This window comes from Hyperolius riggenbachi, chromosome 5, assembly GCF_040937935.1.
Source record: "Hyperolius riggenbachi isolate aHypRig1 chromosome 5, aHypRig1.pri, whole genome shotgun sequence".
NCBI lineage: Eukaryota > Metazoa > Chordata > Amphibia > Anura > Hyperoliidae > Hyperolius > Hyperolius riggenbachi.
The window spans coordinates 206,552,308-206,577,050 of NC_090650.1; the positions used below are offsets into that span (position 1 = coordinate 206,552,308).

Below are 24,743 nucleotides of genomic sequence, written 5' to 3' on the forward strand. Positions count from 1 at the left end.
TGGGCGATTTGAAGCCAAGTTTGCTGGTAAATTAATTGTTGCTGCACAAACAAGTCTTTGTGAATTGAGCCCTTTGTCTGGACGACAGCAGGTCACAAGAGAACAATGCTGCATAGCCTGTCACTTCACAATAAATCTTTCATAATGATATAATAGTGCATAATACATAAGACATATGCCTCAATTCACTAAGATCATGCTGGAAATAATAAGACATGAGAAAACGTACCTCCACACAGTGAGAGAGTTATCTTATCTCTTCATTCCTTAAAGCGGAATATAACCCCGTGGAGAGATATGCAGAAGTTCAGATTGTTACATTCTATTTAGTCAAATGTATCTATTGAGAAATGTTACACACTCTTTGGCTGTCCTCCAGCTCCTTCTCAGTGTGAGAGAGAGAGAGAGAGAGAGAGTCACATTCAACACTTAGGCCTGGAACCCACTGAAATCAGCAAACGCAAAACGCAACCGCTAGCGTTTTGTCTGAGCGGTTTGCAAGCGGATTCATGCGCGTTTTTGGTCGTGCTTTGCAACATTGTATTTTTTTGCCCAGCGGGTGCGTAGCATTTTGCGTTTTGATCCTGATTGGTCCTGTGAATTATTTTTCATTTTGTTACAGTGTGCTGAACCGCAAAACGCTAGCAAAACCGCTCAGTTTAGGTTTTGCTGAGCGTTTCTGCTAGCGTTTCAATACTTTACATTGAAGCGCTAACGCTCCCAAAATGCTGCAGGTCCTGCGTTTGCGTTTCTGGGAAACGCAAACGCTCCTGTGGAAGTTGCCCCATCCATTAACATTAGCCCAGCGTTTTGGCAAACTGCTAGCGTATCGCAGTGCTGCCAAAACGCTGCCAAAAGCGCTCCTGTGGGGTCCAGCTCTGAGGGCTCTTTCACATCAGAGCTTGCGTTGGAGAACGCTCAAAGCATACATTTTGTTGTATGCGTTTTAATATGCGTTGCACTGCAGTGAGTGTGCGTTTTCAATGCGTTACAGCACATAGGAAAAACGCAGGTAATTTTTTTTTCTTTTAATTTTCAACTTTCTACATTGTTCCTCTGTTGCATTCTGGGACTGATTGCCTGCGTTAACGGATTAAAAACGCGCATAGTGTGCGTTTTACATTGACTAACATTGTAACGCATAAATCTAGCGTCGGCTGAAAAACTGTGCATGGGTGCAGTGTAACGCAACGCACAAAAAGTCTGCGTTATATGTGAAAGCTAAAATGAAAGTTCTATGGACTTTCATTTCACCTTGGGTAACGCAAATTTTACCCGTTGCGTTGAAACGCAGAAAATCTGCCCTAATGTGAAAGAGCCCTTAGATACATTTACGTAAACAAAATGTATCTATGTCAGCTTCGGGTGCGTCTGCAGAAATCTCCAGGAATTTTAAAGCTCCGTGTAACCCTTCCAATGCTGGTCTAGTAAAAAAAAATAAAAAAAAATGCTGGTGCATATAATATATTGTAAATAATGTTTTAGAGCAAAGTTGAAATGCAGGGTTATATTCCGCTTTAAGTTACCTCCTCTGTAGTTCATTTACCTTCTCTGTAGTTATTTTCACATGCAGTTAATTAGCAACCTGTCTATAACTCTGGAGTTATTTTAAAGATTGAAGAGTTAACTATAGGTTTGCCTGATGTAAAAGGTTTCCTGAATACTACATGCCTTGTCCCCATGGTGATAACTATAGAAACGTTATTAACCACCCTGGCGTTCTATTAAGATCGCCAGGGCGGCTGCGGGAGGGTTTTTTTTTTAATTAAAAAAAAAACTATTTCATGCAGCCAACTGAAAGTTGGCTGCATGAAAGCCCACTAGAGGGCGCTCCGGAGGCGTTCTTCTGATCGCCTCCGGCGGCCAGAAGTAACACGGAAGGCCGCAATGAGCGGCCTTCCGTGTTTTCGCATACCATGGTGACGAGCGGAGTGACGTCATGGACGTCAGCCGCCTCTGATCCAGCCCTTAGCGCTGGCCGGAACTATTTGTTCCGGCTGCGCAGGGCTCAGGCGGCTGGGGGGACCCTCTTTCGCCGCTGCTCGCGGCGGATCGCCGCAGAGCGGCGGCGATCAGGCAGCACACGCGGCTGGCAAAGTGCTGGCTGCGTGTGCTGCTTTTTATTTGATCAAAATCGGCCCAGCAGGGCCTGAGCGGCACCCTCTGGCGGTAATGGACGAGCTGAGCTCGTCCATACCGCTAAGGTGGTTAAAGAAAGGAGATAAGCTTAGTGAATTGAGGCCTATAGTTCTTAATGATATAACAGAAACCACATGCAAGCAACAGAAAAAAAAGGGCTGATAACCAGCAATACATCAGATGTCTACTAACTGCAGCTTAAGAAACAGTATGCTATTAAAAGTAAAGTACAATACCTGAAATTTCCTTGGTTTATGATTAGTCTGCTGGAAATGTATCCGAAGGTTCTGCGTGGAGGTGCAAGAAAATTTACATTGCTGACCGAAAAAAATAAAAATAAAAAATTATACATTAAAAAAAAAAAAAGGGAAGTATTTAATTTTGCTTCAAACTTATTACAAGTTACATCAATACACTTTGATTTTAACAGAATTAACTTCAACTAGGTTTACCAGTCACTATATCAAAATTATAATACCAGGAGGCACATGGTATTGTTACATTTTGGAATAGTCACATAACCAGGAGTAGCAGCTGACATTCGGTTACTATATCTCCGGCGTTATACTGTAACATTAAAGAGAATCTGTACTGTTCGATTTGTAGAATTAAAAAAAAAACATACCAATCAAGTCACTGACCTCTTGTATCCCTCTTTGCCGTTTCCACCGCGGTCCTGGCTTTTAAATCGCCAGTTTTAGGCAGTGTTTACAAACAAAGAACATGGCTGCTAACCAGGAAGAGTGTGTGTGTGTGTGTGTGTGTGTGTGTGTGTGTGTGTGTGTGTGTGTGTGTGTGTGTGTGTGTGTGTGTGTGTGTGTGTGTGTGTGTGTGTGTGTGTGTGTGTGTGTGTGTGTGTGTGTGTGTGTGTGTGTGTGTGTGTGTGTGTGTGTGTGTGTGTGTGTGTGTGTGTGTGTGTGTGTGTGTGTGTGTGTGTGTGTGTGTGTGTGTGTGTGTGTCCCAAAAAGTTTGGACACCTTCTCATTCAAAAAGTTTAAAACTATGAATTAACATATGTGGAAGTATAGTACATAACCAAAAAGTGTGAAACAACTGAAAATATGTCATATTCCAGGTTCTTCAAAGTAGCCACCTTTTGCTTTGATTACTGCTTTGCACACTTGGCATTCTCTTGTTGAGAATAAATCTCGCTTCAGAGCTCAAAGTTAGCAGGGGCACGTGTGCCCCTGCTAAACCGTCACCATCGCGCCGCTAAACGGGGGTCCCTTCACCCCCAAACCCCCCACTGCAACACTTGGTCGCTCCTGGAGGCAGGGCTAACCACTGCAGCCCTGCCTCCAGTCACGTCTATCAGTGGCGCATCGCCGCCTCTCCCCCGCCCCTCTCAGTGAAGGAAGACTGAGAGGGGCGGGGGAGAGGCGGAGATACGCGCTGACAGACGCGTGGCGCAGGGCTGCGGCGGTTAGCCAGGAAGCGCTCCCCCGCTGCACCGAGGGGATTTGGGGGATCAGGGACCCCCGTTAAGCCGCGGGATAGTGGCGGTTTAGCAGGGGCACACATGCCCCTGCTATTTATGAGGTCTGAAGCGAGATTTATTCTCGCTTCAGACTCTCTTGAAGGAGTTCCCAGAGACACTTAGCACTTGTTGGCCTTTTGCCTTCACTCTGTGGTCCAGCTCACCCAAACTCATATCGATTGGGTTCAGGTCTGGTGACTGTGGAGGCCAGGTCATCTGGCGCAGCACCCCATCACTCTCCTTCCTGGTCAAATTGCCCTTACACAGCCTGGAGGTGTGTTTGGGGTCATTGTCCTGTTGAAAAATAAATGAAGGTCCAACTAAACACAAACCAGATGGAATAGCATGCCGCTGCAAGATGCTGTGGTAGCCATGCTGGTTCAGTATGATTTCAATTTTGAATAAATCCCCAACAGTGTCACCAACAAAGCACCCCCACACCATCACACCTCCTCCTCCATGCTTCACGGTGGGAACCAGGCATGTTGAGACTATCCGTTCACCTTTTCTGCGTCGCACGGTGGTTGGAACCAAAAATCTCAAATTTGGACTCATCAGACCAAAGCATAGATTTCCACTGGTTTAATATCCATTCCTTGTGTTCTTTAGCCCAAACAAGTCTGCTTGTTACCTGTCCTTAGCAGTGGTTTCCTAGCAGATATTCTACCATGAAGGCCTGATTCACACAGTATCCTCTTAAAAGTTGTTCTAGAGATGCTAGAACTGTGTGTGTCATTGACCTGGTCTCTAATCTGAGCTGCGGTTAACCTGCGATTTCTGAGGTTGGTGACTCGGATAAACTTATCCTCCACAGCAGAGGTGACTCTTCGTCTTCCTGGGGCGGTCCGCATGTGAGCCAGTTTCTTCGTAGCGTTTGATGGTTTTTGAGACTGCACTTGGAGACCCTTTCAAAGTTTTCCCAATTTTTCGGACTGACATGTATCTATGTATGTATGTATGTATGTATGTATGTATGTATGTATGTATGTATGTATGTATGTATGTCGTTGGAACGCCCACCCACTGGAGCTTTATGGAGTTGAAGATTTCATTTTTCAGTACGACCTGGCACCTGCTCACAGTGTCAAAACCACTGGTAAATGGTTTACTGACCATGGTTTTACTGTGCTCAATTGGCCTTCCAACTCTCCTGACCTGAACCCCATAGTGAATCTGTGGGATATTGTGAAGAGAAAGTTGAGAGACGCAAGACCCAACACTCTGGATGAGCTTAAAGTCGCTATTGAAGCATCGTGAGCCTCCATAACACCTGAGCAGTGCCACAGGCTGATTGCCTCCATGCCACGCCGCATTGAAGAGGAGAGAGAGAGAGAGAGAGAGAGAGAGAGAGAGAGAGAGAGAGAGAGAGAGAGAGAGAGAGAGAGAGAGAGAGAGAGAGAGAGAGAGTGTGAGTGTGTGTGTGCGCGTGTTCCACATTTTGTCACATTACTGCCACAAACATGCATCAATTTTATTGCAATTCCACGTGAAAGACTAATACAAAGTGGTGTACATGTGAGAAGTGGATCGAAAATCATACATCATTCCAAACATTTTTTACAAATAAATAACTGCAAAGTGGGGTGTGCGTAATTATTCGCCCCCCTGAATCAATACTTTGTAGAACCACCTTTTGCTGCAATTACAGCTGCCAGTCTTTTAGGGTATGTCTCTACCAGCTTTGCACATCTAGAGACTGAAACCCTTGCCCATTCTTCTTTGCAAAACAGCTCCAGCTCAGTCAGATTAGATGGACAGCGTTTGTGAACAGCAGTTTTCAGATCTTGCCACAGATTCTCGATTGGATTTAGATCTGGACTTTGACTGGTCCATTCTAACACATAGATATGTTTGGTTTTAAATCATTCCATTGTTGCCCTGGCTTTATGTTTAGGGTCATTGTCCTGCTGGAAGGTGAACCTCCCCTAGTCTCAAGTCTTTTGCAATATCCAAGAGGTCTTCTTCCAAGTTTGCCCTGTATTTGGCTCAATCCATCTTCACATCAACTCTGACTAGCTTCCCTGTCCCTGCTGAAGAGATGCACCCCCCGAGCATGATGCTGCCACCACCATATTTGACAGTGGGGATGGTGTGTTCAGAGTGATGTGCAGTGTTAGTTTCCCGACACACATAGCGTTTTGCATTTTGGCCAAAAAGTTCCATTTTGGTCTCATCTGACCAGAGCACCTTCTTCCACATGGTTGCTGTGTCCCCCACATGGCTTGTGGCAAACTGCAAACGGGACTTCTTATGCTTTCTGTTAACAATGCCTTTCTTCTTGCCACTCTTCCATAAAGGCCAACTTTGTACAGTGCATGACTAATAGTTGTCCTATGGACAGAGTCTCCCACCTGAGCTGTAGATCTCTGCAGCTCGTCCAGAGTCACCATGGGCCTCTTGTCTGCATTTCTGATCAGCGCTCTCCTTGTTCGGCCTGTGAGTTTAAGTGGATGGCCTCGTCTTGGTAGGTTTACAGTTGTTGTGCCATACTCCTTCCATTTCTGAATGATCGCTTGAACAGTGCTCTGTGGGATGTTCAAGGCTTTGGAAATCTTTTTGTAGCCTAAGCCTGCTTTAAAATTCTCAATAACTTTATCCCTGACCTGTCTTGTGTGTTCTTTGGACTTCACGGTGTTGTTGCTCCCAATATTCTCTTAGACAACCTCTGAGGCCCTCACAGAGCAGCTGTATTTGTACTGACATTAGAGTACACACATGTGCACTCTATTTAGTCATTAGCACGTATCAGGCAATGCCTATAGGCAAATGAATGCACTCAGATCAAAGGGCGCCGAATAATTATGCACACACCACTTTGCAGTTATTTATTTGTAGGAAATGTTTGGAATCGTGTATGATTTTCATTCCACTTCTCATGTGTACACCACTTTGTGTTGGTCTTTCATGTGGAATTCCAATAACATTGATTCATGTTTGTGGCAGTAATTTGACAAAATGTGGTAAACTTCAAGGGGGCCGAATACTTTTGCAACCCACTGTACATATACACACACACACACACTTTAATCATAGTTTCAGACAGGAAGAGGAAAGCTTCCTGCAATTTTCCCACAAATCACCCTCCCATTCCCTTCCCTAGTAGAGATGTGGATACCCCTGTGCTTACCTTACGTAGCTTTGCCTTAGGTCAGGTGTGCTTTAACCACTTCCTGCCATAGACTGAAGGGTGAAAATGCGTGCTCCTGTGGCCTGTGTGCACTATGACAGAATGGACATTTATAAAAGCGTCCTATATGCACCAATGGTGCACAAATAGGATGTCTATAAAGGTCCATTTTGCATGCAGTGGTTAACATAAGACATATTCGGCCCCAACCCCCCTTTACTTGTATCTGTATCAACGCAAGGTCAGAAGAACAAAGAGGGCTGTTCCGACTTGCTTGAAAGTGCTTTACGCTTGGGGAACTTATACAGCCTAATGTATTTGTTCTTATTTAAATGCAGATTCACTATGAACTAATAATCAGTGTTGCACGTGTTTTGGGAGGCAGACTGAAAGAGGATAATATCTTGTGAATATACACACACACTACCATAATACAGACTTTTCCTTTTAAATTCACTTGCACTTACAGGGCAGGAAATATAGGATTTCTTCTTCATGTTTGCGGTCTCCTTTTTGACGTTCTGGAGAGTAAACAGGGAGAAAATTAGTTTGCTGAAGTACTAAAATATAATTGTAAAATATATTGAACAACATCTTCCTGTCCACTTATGTCACACGTTTATAGCAAGTGTGTTCCTTGCCTGAAACACTTCTCTTTACTAGGCATGGTCTATAACATGCAAATCTCATTTTAATGTACATTGTAAGCAGCCTGGAATCAAAACCAAAGCTGTGGAGTCGGTACAAAGCTCATCAGACTCGACTCCTTAGTTTATGAAACCACCGACTCAGACTACCCAAAAACTGCTCCAACTCCACAGCCTTAGCAGTGCTATGGCGTGGGTACAAAAGTCATCCAACTTCTCAGTTAATGAAACCACAGACTCTGACTCCAGGTCCACAAACATTACTCAATTTCATCCACAACTAATCAAACTGGTACTGGTTTGTCTTGCATGCAAATTGATTGCAACCTCCTGCCAGATAAATATAAAAACTTACCAAAGGCTACAATGCCAGGCTTAGCTGTAAAATTAAAGTGAACCTGAACTCAGAACTCCTTCTCTGCTCTACAAGATACGCAACAGCATAACCACCTTTAAAGAAAAACATTTTTTTGTAACAGCTGATACAAATCCTGAAATAAATCTGCACTGTTTCTTCTTCCTGCGTCCATGGAAGCAGACATATTAACATCCTGTGATTTCAAATGAGCTTATCTGCCATGGCAGTCAGGTGACAAAAGAGAGAAATCAAATTACAACTTGTGATTAGACAGGCTAAACTCTCTAAATACATACAGAGTGCATTTCTCTAGGTTTTCCTTCTGTCCTGTGCAAGAGTTCAAGTCCACTTTAAAAAGCAAATTCAGTCTGTACAGAGCTGCCCATAATTATTTATACCCCTGGCAAAATTTAGACTTAACCTCCCTGGCGGTGCATTTCTGTCTGGAATTACGAGTCAAAAGGATTTTTTTCCGAGAGTTTTAGGCATCCAATTCTTAAGTCATAACTCACCAAAATATGTCAGAATAAAAGCCTGGTAGACATTCTGCATATAAATAGAATAGAACACAAATTTGTTGAATTAAATTTATGAATAAACTTTAAAAAATCGTGAAACTGTACAAATAAGGCAGGCAGAGAGTGGTCAAAATCCAGGCACAGGTCGGTGCAGGCGGCAGGCAGAGAGCAGTCAAAATCCAGGCAGAAGTCGTTGCAGGAAGCAGGCAGAGAGTAGTCAAAATCCAGGCAGAGATCGGTGCAGGCAGATAATTAAAATCTAGGCAGAGGTCGGTAACAGTAAGGCAGAAGCACCTAGCTCAGAAACAGTTGGGAACCAAATGGCTATATTGTCATCATGTGCTTTCAAATGACCTTATGTGTCATCTCTGTCACACACACACACGGCATATTTCTCTCTGTTTCCATCTGCCCTGTGCGACTCTTCAGGTCCGCTTTAAAATGTTGTTCCACCCCGATAACATCTCAAAACCAGGAACCCAAGAGGTTAAACATACAGCCTAAGGTATTCAGGGGAAGCCTTGTTTGTTCCACTCTCTGCTGCTGCCTGGGGAGAGATCTCACCGCTTCTGTTTGCGAGTCTCCATTACCGCTCTCTTATCACCTCTTCAAAGCAGGCAGTATGTTCCGTGCCATTACCACCTGCTCTAATCTTTATTGACATGTGTTGAGGTAATTATGGCACAAGTCAGTAATTTACTTCACTGCTCTGGAATTTCAGCTTTTCATGTGGTAACTGCTTTTATGAATTGACATTTTTTTAAGTGCTCGGTAAAGTCAGTATGTTTTCTGCATTACCGAATGCGGTAATGCTTTATGTATCTACCCCATTACAGGTAAAACTGAAAATTCTCTACCCCGAGCTGAGCTCAGGATTACCGCTTCTGGACATTTTTTTTTTCCTACCCCGAGCTCAGCTCAGGATTACCGCCAGGGAGGTTAAAGTTACATTTATTCAACCAGCAAGTCATTTTTTATGGGAAATTACATAGGCGTTTCCCAAAAGATAAGACAATGTACAAGAGGCATTATTGTGGGGGGGGGGGGGGGGGGGGCGGGGGAACAAAAAACGAAAAAAAAAAAAAAACATTTCTCATCTTTTATTTACATTTGAGCAAAAAGTGTCCAGTACAAAATTATTCATACTCTTCTCAATAATCAATACAAAAGCCTTTGTTGGCTATTACAGCAATCAAATGCTTCCTATAATTGCAGACCAGCTTTTTTGCACGTCTCCACAGGTACTTTTGCCCAGGGCTGTGGAGTCGGAGCCGTGGAGTCGGGCAATTTTGGGTGCCTGGAGTCGGAGTCGGGAAAAAATGCACCGACTCGGACTCCTAATGAATTTGTAACTGTAATTAAAATAGAAAATATGATAAAATGTTCTATTTCTCAGATAATAGTCATTCAAAATAATGTATATATACAGTAATAGCTGTGCTTAGTCCACAAAAATGAAATAAACCAATCAAAATTAGTTACTGTATATTCCTGCGTATAAGACTACTTTTTAACCCTTGAAAATCTTCTGAAAAGTTGGGGGTCGTCTTATACGCCAGGTATCATTGATGCTGGGTGATACTTCCTATCCTGTTACCGTCTCTCAGACCTTGCTGCTGAGGACTGTAGTGAAGCAGCGCAGGCGCATATGTGTGAGATCTGCGAGGAAGAGAGGGAGGTAAATAGGATACAAGGGTGGGCTAGAAGGGTGAAAGAGGCGTGTTTTATGTGCACAGCGCAATCTGTTCTTCCATACCGCTCTGATAAACAAGGAGGCAGGGAGAGTTGACCAACCCAACCAGTCAATTGACTATATACTGTTATATACTGGGTACCACATACAGTACAGCACCAGTATATGATTTATTTATTTTTTATTTGGTGTACATTGGAAGAGGGGTAGTCTTATACGGTGAGTAGATCACAAACTCTATATTTTAACTGAAAAAGTTGGGGGGTCGTCTTATACACCCAGTCGTCTTATACGCCGGAATATACGGTACTTGTGCTGCTTCAATAAAGCAGTCCTCGTATTTTTAAGGTCAGATATACATATCTGATTGTGACTGTATATATGATGTGTACACAGGAATCTCTTATATATACTAAATAATATCTATGCTGTAAGAATAAAGCCTGATGTGTAGCTGTGTCACTAATAGAGATGGTCAACGAGATGGAAATAATTCTGCATTGATGCTGATTTATGCAAATGTACGCACTCCCTTTGCTCATGAAATCAAATAATTTGATATGTTATTAAAATTTGGTTTGGTGACTACAAATTAAAGGGTAACTGAGACGGATGAAAAGTAAAGTTTTATACATACCTGGGGCTTCCTCCAGCCCCCTTCAGGCTAATCAGTCCCTCACTGTCCTCCACCACCCGGATCTTCTGCTATGAGTCCTGGTAATTCAGCCAGTCAGCGCTGTCCAGCCGCATGCCGCTCCCACAGCCAGGAACATTCTGCACCTGCGCAATAGTGCTGCACAGGTGTAGTATGCTCCTGGCGGCGGAGTGTGTGCATGCGCACTACGCCTGACTGGCTCAAGTACCTGGACTCATAGCAGAAGATCCAGGTGGTGGAGGAGGACAACGAGGGACTGATTATCCTGAAGGCGGCTGGGGGAAGCCCCAGGTATGTATAAAACTTTAATTTAATCTGTCTCAGGTTTACTTTGTTACACAGTAGTACTATACTCTACATATGCACTCCCCACAGAGCTGCAGGGAATCCACTGAGAATGCTGTGCACATTGAACACAGAGGTGTTGTCTGTTTACAATCTCCTCCTTCCCCTGCAGAGTACCTGCACATCATTCTTACATGTACCCACACTTACATTGCCTAGGGCCTGATAGATATTCTTTGTTCCGGTTTGTACCTTTTACAAGTACTCTTACCAAGGACTAGTTTTAGTCTAAAGGGAATAAATATAGTAGTCTACATATCCTTCTCACTTCAGTTGTCTTGTAAAATTCCTAAGCGTTGGCAGTTAAGAGACGAATTTCATGTTACATACTTTTAATCAACAAAATTGTAATATGCAAATTAGAGGAGTCGGAGTCGTGGAGTCGGTGGAATCCTAAACTGAGGAGTCGGAGTCGGTGGATTTTTGGACCGACTCCACAGCCCTGCTTTTGCCCATTCATCTTTAGCAATGAGCTCGAAATCTTTCAGGTTGGAGGGTCTTCTTGCCATCACCCTGTTCTTTAGATCCCTTCCCCAGATTCTCAATTGGATTCAAGTAAGGACTCTGGCTGTGCCACTACAAAACGTTAAGGTTGTTGTCTGCTAACCATTTCTTCATCACTTTTGCTATGTGTTTTGGGTCATTGTCATGCTGAAATGTCTGCTTGATCCCCAAGGCCAAGTTTCTCTGCAGACTGCCTAATGTCATGGAGAATCCCCTATTGCTCTTTTTTTCCCCATGGTGCAGTTTACTGTGATTAGGTTCCCTGGACCATTGGCTGAAAAACACCCCCAAAGCATTAGGTGCCCACCACCATGCTTGACAGTGGGCATTCACCAGGATGGCCTGGTAGTGATCCTTGGATTCTTTATCACCTCTCTCACTATCCTCCTGGCCAGCACACGTGTCACTTTTGGCTTCTGACCACGCCCTCTGAGATTTTCCACAGTGCGGAACATCTTGCATTTTGTAATAATACTTTGAACTGTAGCCACTGGCTTGAAAACATTTAGAAATGGCCTTGTAGCCTTTTCCAGACTTGTAAGCAGCCACAATGCGCAGCCGCAGGTCCTCACTGAGCTCCTTTGTCTTAGCCATGACTGTCCACAAACCAACTGCAGAGAGCTGCTGTTTTTCACCTGCTGAGTTAATTAAAACAGGGCTGTGGAGTCGGTACCAAAACTCTTCCGACTGAGTTTATGAAACCACGACTCCGACTCCGGGTACCCAAAATAGCTATGACTCCCCAACTCCGACTCCTTAGTCTAAAACTTAACAGGGCTGTGGATTTTGTACAAAAATCATCAACTCCGCTTCCTGAGTTTATGAAATCAATTACTGACTCCAACTCCACAGCCCTAGATTAAAACAGCTGTTCCCAACTAATCAGGGTAATTAGTATGCTTTAGAAAGAGCTTGGACTATTTGGAATGGTATAGAACTTTAGACTTTCCCACAGGCTGTGGCAGTTTGTGAAGGGTATGAATAATTTTGGACTGGACACTTTTTGCTAAAAAGTAAATAAAAGCTGGGAATTGTTTTTTTCTCTTTCCTTTACCTTCTACTTTTCACCTGGTTTTCTGACAGGTATTTCTCTCTCTTTTTTTTTTTTTTTTAATGAAGAAGCATTAAGAATATTAAATCTACTGAAGTAGCAAGCAGTTATAAGAGGGATGACTCAGTTTGCATGTGAAAGATTGTATGCAGTAAAACGAACATGCTTCTCTTTCCAGTTAAAGGCCTGCACGCCTAATACTGCATGTGCATGACTGTCTACGGCTCGATGTTTTCATAACCCATTTTTGTGAAAACTTGAAAATGTTATAAAATGTTTGAAATAGAAACAGAGAATGTCAATGAGATGCTAATCATTGTAAGCTGATGCAAAATTTATCAAAGTTGGAAATAGACCAGTCAAATGCAGCAGTTGCTTGCTGCATAGATAAATAAATAAAGCATGAAATCTGCATACTTATGAGTGGTCTAATTAAACCCTTAGGTAAAGCAGACCTAAACACAAAACTTCCTTCTGCTCTAAAGGCTCACACACATCAGACCATAGTCTTTGGAAAATGAAAGATCACAGACCAATTTTACCCCCTTCCATGTAGTATGAGAGCCATACCTTCACAGTCTTTTCTAGGGAGCTGAACTCCCCATCAGACAGAAATCTTTGCAAGATGCTGCACACACACAGATGCTGTACAGACAAAAGATCTGTTCCTGCAAAAGATCCGTTCTTGCAAAATGCATTCATAGTCTATGAGATCTGCAGATCATCATACACACCTTGTTTAACAGACATTCATCTGCAGATCAGATGCACCAGGATGGATTTTCAGATCTGCAGATGATTGTCTGATCTGCAGATGAATGTCAGTTAAACAAGGTGTGTATGATGAACTGCAGATCTCATAGACTATGAATGCAATTTGCAGGAACGGATCTTTGGCAGGAACAGATCTTTTGCAGATACTGATCTTTTGTGTCTGTACAGCATCTGTGTGTGCAGCATCTTGCAAAGATTTTTTTCTGATGGGGAGTTCAGCTCCATAGAATAGACTGTGTAGAGTATGGCTCTCATACTACATGGAATGGGGTAAAATTGGTCTGTGATCTTTCATTTTGAAAAGACCATGGTCTGATGTGTGTATGTGGCCTAAGAGATACGCAGAGATATCTGTCGGGCATAAAATCAAAAATCAATTCTTTATTTTTATCTGGTAAACAAGTAATAAGGATGATAACCAGGCAATCCAAAAGTTAAAATCTCTATTACTTTTCTTGTTTATAAATGATAATTCCCCAGTTTACCTGACTCTTATTTGGTACGTTACCGCACAAAGGAAATTGCGGGGCATGCTGGGTTGTACTTTCTTTTTGCTTTTGTACATTAGTTAAGTCTGAGGGGAAATAAAGAAGAAGAAAAAAAAAAAAAAAAAAAAACCTCAGCATGCCCTGCAACTTCCTTTGTGCGGCAATGTACCAAATAAGAGGTAAACTGGGGAATGATCATTTATAAAAATGCCTGATTAGCATCCGTATTACTGGTTTACCAGATAAAAATAAAGACTTGATTTTTCATTTTAAGCCCGACAGTTACACTTTAAAGAAAAACATAGTTGTTACAGCTGATACAAATCCTGCAATAAATCTGCAGTATATCTACTTCCTGCTTTCATGGAAGCAGATATATTGCTAACACCCTGTGTTTACAAATTTGCTGCTCTGCTGTAGCAGAGGAGATTCCTGAGCTGACACAGCTGAGAGTTCAAATTACAGTGGTAATTAGTCACAGATGAAAAGGAATTAGACAGGCTGAACTCTCTAAATACATATAGGGCACATTATATGTTTTCCTTCTGTCCTGTGCAAGAGTTCAGGTCCACTTTAAAGCCAGGGCTGTGGAGTCAGTACAAAAATAATTTGACTCCAAAGTTTATAAAACCATCGACTCTAGGTACCCAAAATTGCTTCGACTCCCTAATCTAATACATACCAGGGCTGTGGAAGTTAGTACAAAAATCATCCGATTCAGACTCCTCAGGCATGAAACCACTGACTCCAAGTACCCCAAAATTGCTCCAACTCCTCAACTCCAAAGCCCTGATTAAAGCAAACCTGTGAAGTGTTACAGCCTTTTGTGAATACTTACTTTGGGAGGGGGAAGCCCCTGGGACCCCAAGAGGCTTTTTCCCTGTCCTCCTCAACCAGGCTGATCCAGCAGAGAGATCCCCAAAGCACATTTACACTGTGCCTGGCTGCCCAGTAGCGTGAACCCGCTCAGGCTCCAGGTGCATAGTAGCATGGGTCTGATTGGGCTTGGTCCATGCTACTACGCAGGCCCAATCAGGCTCAGCTTTCTCTGCCAGAGCCCTAGTGGGTCTATGCCACTACAGTAGAATCCCTTATTTATAAAGCGCCAACATATTCTGTGGCGCGGTACAAAGTAAGAAACAAGCATGGGTTACAAATACAGACAATGGTATACACCAATGTGCAAAATACAGAGTTGGTACAGAATACAGAATTAGCAATTACAGTGGCAAAATGAACATGAATAAATGTGTAACAAATTCCAAGACACAAAGAGGTGAGAGAGCCCTGCCCTTGCAAGCTAACAATCTACAATCCCTTTATAGTAAACACTAAAGGCCCATACACACGTCGGATTTTTCCAAACGGCGGGTCGTTTGAACGTCCCGTCGTTCAGTCGTCCGCACGCTAAATCAGGCGTGTGTACAGACTGTCGTTCGGGTGATAAGACTGGTCTTGAGCGATCCGCCCGGCGGATAGCTCAAAACCAGTCTTATCACCCGAACGACAGTCTGTACACACGCCCGATTTAGCGTGCAGACGACTGAACGACGGGACGTTCAAACGACCCGTCGTTCGGAAAAATCCGACGTGTGTATGGGCCTTAAGGAACCAGGAAAAGTAGTTTACTATATCAGAATTGGGCATACATTGTATATGTATACATTTGCTGGAACCTGAGGACTGAGTTTACTATATCCAGATGTTTACTATATCAGAGTTTACTATAATGAGATACTACTATTGTTGACAAGCGATTTTACAGGGGTCTCAGCGCTGGATCGGGCCGGTGGAAGCCTCATGAGGATCCAGAGTTTTCCCCCTCGTGAGGAGAGCACCTCATCGGGGCACTTACACTTCCTACAGGTGCACATTAAATTAGCTATTGCAACTTCACATAGAAAACCTATTTTCTCTTAGAAAACCTATTTTCCCTTGGCTTAACTGGTTTTAAAAGTTAACTGGAAATTAACTATTCCATTCCGATCTGTCACAGCCTAGTGTAAGGCAATACTTTACTCTCCAGTGAGAGATCACTATGAAGAAAAACCTCAGTGTTCACAGAGAACCTTCTGCACCTAGAAGAAAGACCTCAGCGTACACCAAGAACCTACTGCACCGGAAAGAATTACATCAGTGTACAGCGAGAACCTACTGCACTGGGAAGAATGAAATCAGCGTGCACCAAGGCGTACATTTGAATACGGCGCTGGTAGACTTGGGCGCAGGATCCAGCTGTTAAATGGCTGGTCCTGCTTCTGCACAAGTCCGGGGCGTTTTAATTACTATTCCCCCTCCAGGCCGACATGGATAGTGGGGGAATGAAATAATTCGGCTTCCAGCGATTGCTGGAGGCCGAATTATTGTGTTTTTTAAACAACTTCGGCTCCGTCTTCTGACGGAGCCGACCTTCCTCACTGAGCGCCGCTATAGACTGATTCCCATTACAGTCTATGGCGGCGCTGGCTGCGCCCAAAGCTAGCAGCGCTGAAAAGCACTGCTCCGTGCACCAAGAACCTTCTGCACCAGGAACCTTCTGCACCGGAAAGAATTACCTGTGTACAGCGAGAACCTAGTGCACCGGAAAGAATGACCTCGGCATTCACAAAGAACCTTCTGCACCGGGAAGAATAACCTCAGTGTTTTGCACCGGGAAGAATAACCTCAGTGTACAGCGAGAACCTACTGCACCAGGAAGAATGACCTCAGCGTTCACCAAGAACCTTCTGCACCGGAAAGAATTACCTCAACATACAGCGAGAACCTACTGCACCGGAAAGAATGACCTCAGCGTTCACCAAGAACCTTCTGCACCGGAAAGAATTACCTCAACGTACAGCGAAAACCTACTGCATCAGGAAGAATGACCTCAGCGTACACCAAGAACCTTCTGCACTGGGAAGAATAACCTCAGTGTACAGCGAGAACTTTCTGCACCAGGAAGAATGGCCTAGTTTACTTTAAAGGGATACTGTAGGGGGGTCCCCCGCAGACATCCTGTGCCCGCGCAGCCACTCACTGATGCTCTGGCCCCGCCTCCGGTTCACTTCTGGAATTTCAGACTTTAAAGTCTGAAAACCACTGCGCCTGCGTTGCCGTGCCCTCACTTCCCCTGATGTCACCAGGAGCGTACTGCGCGGGCACAGACCATACTGGGCCTGTGCAGTACGCTCCTGGTAACACCAGCGAGAGCAAGGACACGGCAACGTAGGCGCAGTGGTTTTCAGAATTTAAAGTCTGAAATTCCAGAAGTAAATCGGAGGCGGGACCAGAGCATCGGTGAGTGGCTGTGTGGGCACAGGATGCCTGCGGGGGACCATTAGAAGCCCCGGGTAAGTTCAACTCATTTTACCCAGACCCCCCCTACAGTATCCCTTTAAATGACTTAGCAAGAAACCTCATAGAGAAATTCAACTAACATGATTGGGTGGACAGCACTCTCTTAAACAGCCAGGTTATAGTGAACTATGCCCACTCTATTCGGCCAATCACAACGCTTTGTTCTGTAGAGGATGTTGTGGTAGGATGAAGTTTCCTGCTGGGACCCATAAAGTAAGAATGACCCCTGCACGGAAACCCTGAACAGTACTGTAAGAATGACCACTATATAGAGTGAGAACTGACTGTAGAAGAAAGGAAACCCCATATATACACCAAGAAGAACCCCAGAAGCACAATAAAGCATTGTAGCAGGAGGCAGGTATGGGAGTATTGTCAGGTACATGTGTTCTAACCTCTTACTTGCTTTGTCACCTCGCGCACCTCTTTTCACTACTAACTAAAGAAAACGTAAGTGATATATAGTCCAATACATGCATGTGCGCCCACACAATAGTGCCATACCTGTACAGAATGCGTGGAAACAGATCCGGGCTGCGCGGCCTATATAGAGCAGCTCAAAGTTCGGCGCCTACCAGAGCTTCCAGCACCGTCACGTGTTCCGAAAACCCAACAAAGGGCACAGCCTGCGCTGCGCAACAGTGAAATGGCCCGTCTACAATAATGCGCAGCAATACTAGTACTACCGCCACAAGATTTTCAACCGGATGTACAGCCTCTTCCAATACCACCCGGAAGCATACTACGAGTCTTCTAGAGGTCACTTCCTACCAATGGCTGCACGCCGAGCTCCGATGCTGCTCTTCCTTCTCCTCTGTACAGTGGGCGGCAAGTCAGTGTGCTGCGCGAACTGTAAAGAGGCTTTGCTGCCACAATCAGCCGCAAGAGGGAGCCCTCTGCTAGTCTTATTGCTTTCATGTTTCTGTTATTTCTGAAACTCACGCTAGATCAGAGTCGCTCAATAACACGTACCCCTTTAGTTAAAGGGGAACTGAAGAGAGAGGTATAATATGGAGGATGCCATTTTTATTTCCTTTTAAGCAATACCAGTTGCCTGGCAGCCCTCCTGATCCTCTGCCTCTAATACTGTTAGCCATAGCCCCTGAACAAGCATGCAGCCAGTGACGTAGCTAAGGAGCTATGGGCCCCGGTGCAAGTTTTACATGGGCCCCCCCAAGCACTCCATAGGTAACAATTGATACGCGCACCAAAACCTGTCAAGGACAACCACAGTGTCAGAGTTGCAAGAAGGGGATGGGGAACAGTGTGTTAAGGATTACTACTATTCAAAGCATCTATAAAAGTTATTACAAGCACAGGACCAATAGAGAGCTAATACTGTGATACAGGGTGGACCCTTTGGGGCCCCTCTGGCCCAAGGGCCCCGATGCGGTGGCTACTTCTGCACCCCCTATTGCTATGCCACTGCATGCAGCAGATTAGGTGTTTCAGATTTTAACCATTTCAGCCCGCGGGGATTTTTCACCTTATCCATCAGAGCAATTTTCACCTCCCATTCATTCGCTAATAACTTTATCACTACTTTTCACAATTTTATTGATCTACATCTTGTTTTTTCCGCCACTAATTAGGCTTTCTTTGGGTGGTACATTTTGCTAAGAATTATTTTTTTATAAATGCATTTTACCTTCCTGGCGGTAACCCCGAACGTAGTTCGGGGTAAGCCGCGCAGGAGGTTTTCTCCGGCCCTGCTTGGCCGATTTGCTTACTTTTTTTTTTTTGCTGGACGCAGCTAGCACACTGATCGCCGCCGCCCCGCGCCCGATCGCCGCTATCCGTCGCGGCGCGCGCCCCCCCTCCAGACCCCGTGCGCTGCCTGGCCAATCAGTGCCAGGCAGCGCCGAGGGGTGGATCGGGACTCCCAATGACGTCCCGACGTTGGTGACGTCATCCCGCCCCGTCGCCATGGCGATGGGGGAAGCCCTCCAGGAAATCCCGTTCTTTGAACGGGATTTCCTGATCGGAGATCGCCGCAGGCGATCGAAGCGGGCGGGGGGATGCCGCTGAGCAGCGGCTATCATGTAGCGAGCCCTGGGCTCGCTACATGATTTTAAAAAAAAAACTGCTGCGCTGCCTCCTGGCGGAATTTTTCATACCGCCAGGAGGGCTAACAGGATTAATAAGAAAAAAATGGAAAAAAATTCATTATTTCTCAGTTTTCGTTCATTATAGCTTTAAAATAATTCACGCTACCATAATTAAAACCTATGTATTTTATTTGCCCGTTTGTCTCGGTTATGACACCATTTAAATTTTGTTCCTATCACAATGTATGGCGCCAATATTTTATTTGGAAATAAAGGTGCATTTTTTCTGTTTTGCGTCCATCACTATTTACAAGCTTATAATTTAAAAAATGTTAGTAGTATACCCCCTTCAAATGCATATTTAAAAAGTTCAGACCCTTAGGTAACTATTTATGTTTTGTTTTTTTTATTGTAATTTTTTTTTCCCATTAAAATTTTTATTTGGGTAATATTTTGGTGTGGGAAATAATCAGTTAATTTTTAATGTTATTATATGTGTATAGTAGAATGTAGATGTAGTTTTACTATTTGGCCACAAGATGGCCACCTTCAGTTTTTTTTCTCTCCTTGTGCTTCTCGCTAAGCGGAAGCACAAGGATGATGTGGAAAATGTTACGTGCAGAAAGACTGAAGCCTCTTGTAAGAGCGCTTCGGTTTTTCTGCAGGGGACGCGGATCGGTGATCTCAGGGCTACCGGGGGACAGCACGGGTGCGCGATCGTGCCGAAGCACGGCACCGCAGCAGAGCAGCCGCCCGGACGTGAGCTTCACGTCCGGGCAGCAGAAATGGTTAAAGTCAGATCTGACAAGACTAGCTGCATGCTTGTTTCTGGTGTTATTCAGATACTACTGCAGAGAAATAGACCAGCAGGGCTGCCAGGCAACTGGTATTGATTAAAAGGGAATATATATGGCAGCCTCCGTATACCTCTTACTTCAGATCCCCTTTAAATACTTTGTTTGATATGTAGCCCCTATGTTGAGTAATGTCATGTAATGAACCTCTTGATGCATACATTTTCTTGGGGTACTTTATATTTGTGTATAAAGTCCTATTAGACATCCCCCCCTTCCCGGGAATAATTGTGCCCCCCATTCAAAACTTCCTGTCTGTAAAAAAACAAGCTCTAATCTCCAGCAATTGCTGAATGAGCTACCCTGAGCAGTAAAAAAAAAACCCCAAAAGTCTGCAAACCCCCAAAAGTCTGCAGACGCATGGGCGTCTGCAGAAAAATTGCCAGGGGGGGGGGAGGGGGCAAAAATGTGGGGGGGTGAATAATAGGCGTGGTTAACCAGAATGTGGGTGTGGTCATGGGTGGAGCCAAGTTTACATTAATTTAGCAAAGGTGGGACATTACAGGGACAAACCCAGGTTTTTCAAGGGGGGGAATTCCTGAAAGGACTCCCTCAACAGCACATCTAATTGTATGATGATATGGTAGGACATCATGCTGGGTACACAGAATGCAATGTCCCCGTCCCACTGACAGGATTTGACAATTATTTCCTACCTGTCTGATCTGCTCCCGATCGACAACGGGATCGAGCAGGAGCAGTTTGGATACAGATAATAATGAGGAGAGCCGACATTGCTAATGAAGGTTAAAGTGAAGCATTCACACAGCAGGGCACAGGGCTGTGTCCATACCTGACTCTGCTAAATTCCCCAGAGCTGCTCCATGCTCTGTACACACACTGCTGCTCCATCCAAAGTCAACTGTAGCAGGGAAAGAAAGGGGGCAGTGCTGTGAGCTGCAGGATACCTGCAGATATTCTGCTGTACCAACTTGTGCCTGTCACCAGACACTGCACCAGCCCAGATCTGAGGGGGGATTCTGGGCAGCTGCAATCCCCCCCCCCCCCCCCCCTGCATTTGCCTATGCATTAGACTAGGACTATGGTAGGGATTAGATTGTGAGCACCTCCGACACAGGTGCAGGTGACCCCCAGTTTAGGTAGTGACAGGGACCCCCCCCCCCCAGGTAAAGACAGGGACCCCCCCCCCCCCCCATGTTTAGTGACAGGTACTCCACCCAGTTTAAGTAACAGTGGAAAATATGGTGATATGCAGTGGGATGAGAGAAAGAGCAGTAGTCTTGTAATGCATCAGGCAGCACTGATCAATTAAAGTATCGATAAATTCCAATCAGGTTCCTGTTAAACATCTAATTGGGGTGTACAGTGCATCAGTATTCTCCAGTCAGGAAAGTCTACTGTACATGCTGTAAGCACTATGGTTACACAACCTTTGACAAAATCCATAAGCTTCTGGCCATACAGAACACTTTTTAAGTAAATAGCAAACCCTTATGATTGCAGTTCTAATCATAAAAAAACAGTGATAAACAATGACCTGGCACACAGTGTAACTAATTGCCCTCTTGTCCAGCACCCTCTCCTGGCTGCTAGCAAACATTTCTATCACTGCATTCCCAGTGATGCCCCAGCCCTATCATAACCTGCCTGCCTGAGTCTGTCCTTCTCTGCTCTCCACAGCTGCTTGTCACGGTCCAGGAACTCCAGGATCTTGCTGGCTTCTTCCATCTTTAGGAAGCTGAGAAGTCAGGTTTAGCCTATCCATTTCCTGGACTGGTTATTCATCATGTCGCTGGCCACAACTTTTACCTCAGATGGGGGACGATGTATTTAATTAGCGTCCCGCTGGCATTACATAGGCTGGGCTCTGCTACTGAATGCTGCCACAGCTCCTGCTGTGCTACGCCACACCTTTAGCCGGAAACCCCCTTTGGCTGTCATCTCTTTGATGACAGCGCTTGCCGCTTATGATGACACAGAGGGGAGCTGGTGCAGGAAGTTTTGCGGATGGCAATATGCAGCGCTCTGGGAAACAAGCACTTCGGAGTCAGCCTCAGGGTCCTTCTGGCACTGTGTAACTTTCCTGTGTACATATGATGTCCGGGGAATCGGCAGACCTCCAATGCTGTATATATGATGGGGGGGCAGGCGCCCCAATTTGCCCAACGTGCGGACGCCCATGCCTGGGAATTCTTCCAGCCCCCGTATCCTGCGAGGTCCCCGGCTTTTTCTTCGGCTTGTCTTGGTACCGCAGGTGGCTACGGTAATCAGCAAAGTCCACCACATCATCACGCTGGTTGTCGTTAGCATTCAGCGCATGTACGGTTCTCTAAAGACTATAAAAAACAAGCTCTAATCTCCAACAATGCTTAGCTACTAAAGAAATAACTAAAATTAGGAATTATACACACAGTGTTTCTCTCCTTCCTGCCTCTTACCCCTCCCATTGCTTGTAGAGAAGTGAGACACAGGCTAGGGGCTGGAATGATTTGTCTGTGATCTGTCCACATAGGAGCAGGTTGCTAGCAAGTAAGGATTGAAGCATGTCAGCCACCTAGCCAAGTACGTCTGTAGGTAACTTTTCTTCAATAATAGCACCATCATTTGGACAATTGCTCTGCCTAAAAGCTCTAAGGGCATAGTCACAGTGGGACGTTGCGTTGTAATACAACGTTAAAGTCGCAACGCAGCATTGCACGCAAAAAAAGGGTGTTAACGCACATTAATGCTGCGTTACCATGGCATACAGTAGATACAGTGGAGCAAACAGTCAATAAAAAGTATGCCTCTCTGTATCTGTTAACGTGTGCGTTAGCATACAAGCAGTGAGTTACCATAACGCAACATTTACACCACGTTAACGTCGCACTGTGAATGTTGCATAGGCTTAACATTACAGTGCATTAACTTGCGTTATAATGACTTTATAACGCAGGATAATAACGTCCCATTGTGAATGCGACCTAAAGGTCTGCTTGTGATGTTTACATTTGGTTTACATTTAGTTCCTATCGTTGCTGAACGAGTTAGCCATTAAGGGACCCTGAGCAGTAACCCCCCCTCCCCCGAATTTGGACTTACCTGGGGCTACCTCCAGCCCTCATAGCCTGCGTGGTCCCCCAGCATCCGGCTACGGTAATCGGTGAAGTCTCACATGCACGCCCCCACCGCGTTCCCACCGCATCATCACACCGGCCACTATTAGCATCCAGTGCATGCACAGTTCTCTAAAGACTGAACTGTGCATGTGCAGGACGCTTATGACGACCGGTGTGATGATGACACGACAGGGCGCGCATGTGTTATTTCACCTGAAGTCGCGATTACCGGAGCTGCCTGCGGGACCAAGAAGGAGCAGAAGAGGATGTCGGGGGACCTCGTGGGATATGGTGGGCTGGAGGAAGCCCCAGATAAGTCCACATTTTTGGGGGGGAGTTTACTGCTCATGGTCCCTTTAAGGCTAACTTATTCAGCAATGGTAGGAACCAAATGTAAACATCACAAGTTTTGTGGGGGGTTTTTTTTACTGCTCAGGGTCCCTTTAATTTTATCACCTGAGTTAGGCAAAAAATAACTAAAGCTCACCATACAAACATCAATTTTGATCACTCAAATGGGCCCTACAAGACTGCCATCATGCTCCATTTGTGCCCCCCCCCCCACAAATTTTTTTTAAGCTGGAGCCGCCATTTCTTGATGCATTTAATTTATTAACTATAGTTAGTACTAATTCAGGCCTATATATAGTTAATTTATCTTTTTCTTTTCTTTTTTCATTTCAAAACTTACAATAATAAATTGAATATGTCAAATACCCCTTGAGTCCAACTACAGTTCCCCCTGCAATACAGGTACCATGTGTTAAACCTGTATGTGCTAAATGACATTTGCCCATGGTAGCTATTAAAGGACACCTGCAGTGAGAGCGATATAGAGACTGCCATATTTATTTCCTGACACTACTGATGCATGAAAGATCAGCAGGACACAAGGCAACTGGTATTATTTAAAAGGAAATAAATATGGCAGCTACCATATTCCTCTCACTTCAGGTGTCCTCTAAGGTGTGCACACATGCATAATTGAATTTGTCTGAAGGGATTGGGACTTGATCCCTCTGGCAACAGTTCAGGGTACAAACACTGAACAGATGCCTCACTCTGTGACAAGTGGCACTTGGCAGGAGGGAAACAATGTGCTCAGAGGTCATTGTTGTTTAAGCTTTTGCCCGTACCTAGCAGTTTTCTGGCAGGAAAAGGCTCCTACAGCCAAAAAAAGTAGCTAGTACTTTTTTTGACATCCTCCTCCCCCCCCCCCCGGTAGAAACAGGGAGGGGGGCCGACATCATTCCTCCCTCCCTGTCCATGGACCATCTTCTTGTGCCCCCCTGCAGAGCTAGAGCAGTGGTTCGTTGTGTAATTAACTCACCTGATCGCTCACTCCATGCGATGTGTCCACGCAGCCATCGCCTCTCTACCTCCTGTTTCCCTACATGACACGAGATTACACGCGTCATGCAGAAATTGGGCAGCCAGAGAGGAGAGGGGGCCGGCAGCGGGGACATCGCATGGAGCGAGCAGGTGAGTTAATTACACACTGCACCGCTACTCCAGCTCTGCAGGGGAGCCAAAGGGAGGATGATGTTGCCCCCCCCCTCCCCCAGTGTCAGCTATATCTGGCTACCTATACTGGCTGCAACTATACCTGGCTACCTATACTGGCAGCACCTATACCTGGCTACCTGTACTGGCGGCACCTATACCTG

The 24,743-nt window shown here is 44.9% G+C and overlaps 1 protein-coding gene across 3 annotated transcripts in view; it reads right to left on the reverse strand.

Moving 5' to 3' along the window:
- LOC137518574 (uncharacterized) overlaps nt 1–17,879 on the reverse strand; it is an 86,131-nt gene extending 68,252 nt beyond the window's left edge. The window contains exons 1-3 of one of the 3 annotated variants that reach the window (XM_068236628.1): nt 17,620–17,879; nt 7,211–7,264; nt 2,376–2,456 (exon numbers count right to left, since the gene is read on the reverse strand). In XM_068236628.1, coding sequence (XP_068092729.1) covers nt 2,376–2,456; nt 7,211–7,240 — 111 coding nt within the window. In that variant the 5' untranslated portion in view covers nt 7,241–7,264; nt 17,620–17,879. Of the gene's footprint in view, nt 1–2,375; nt 2,457–7,210; nt 7,265–17,619 lie in introns of those variants that run through there. The other 2 variants (XM_068236627.1, XM_068236630.1) reach the window with 2 other exon arrangements.
- Between the last annotated feature and the right edge of the window lie 6,864 nt (nt 17,880–24,743).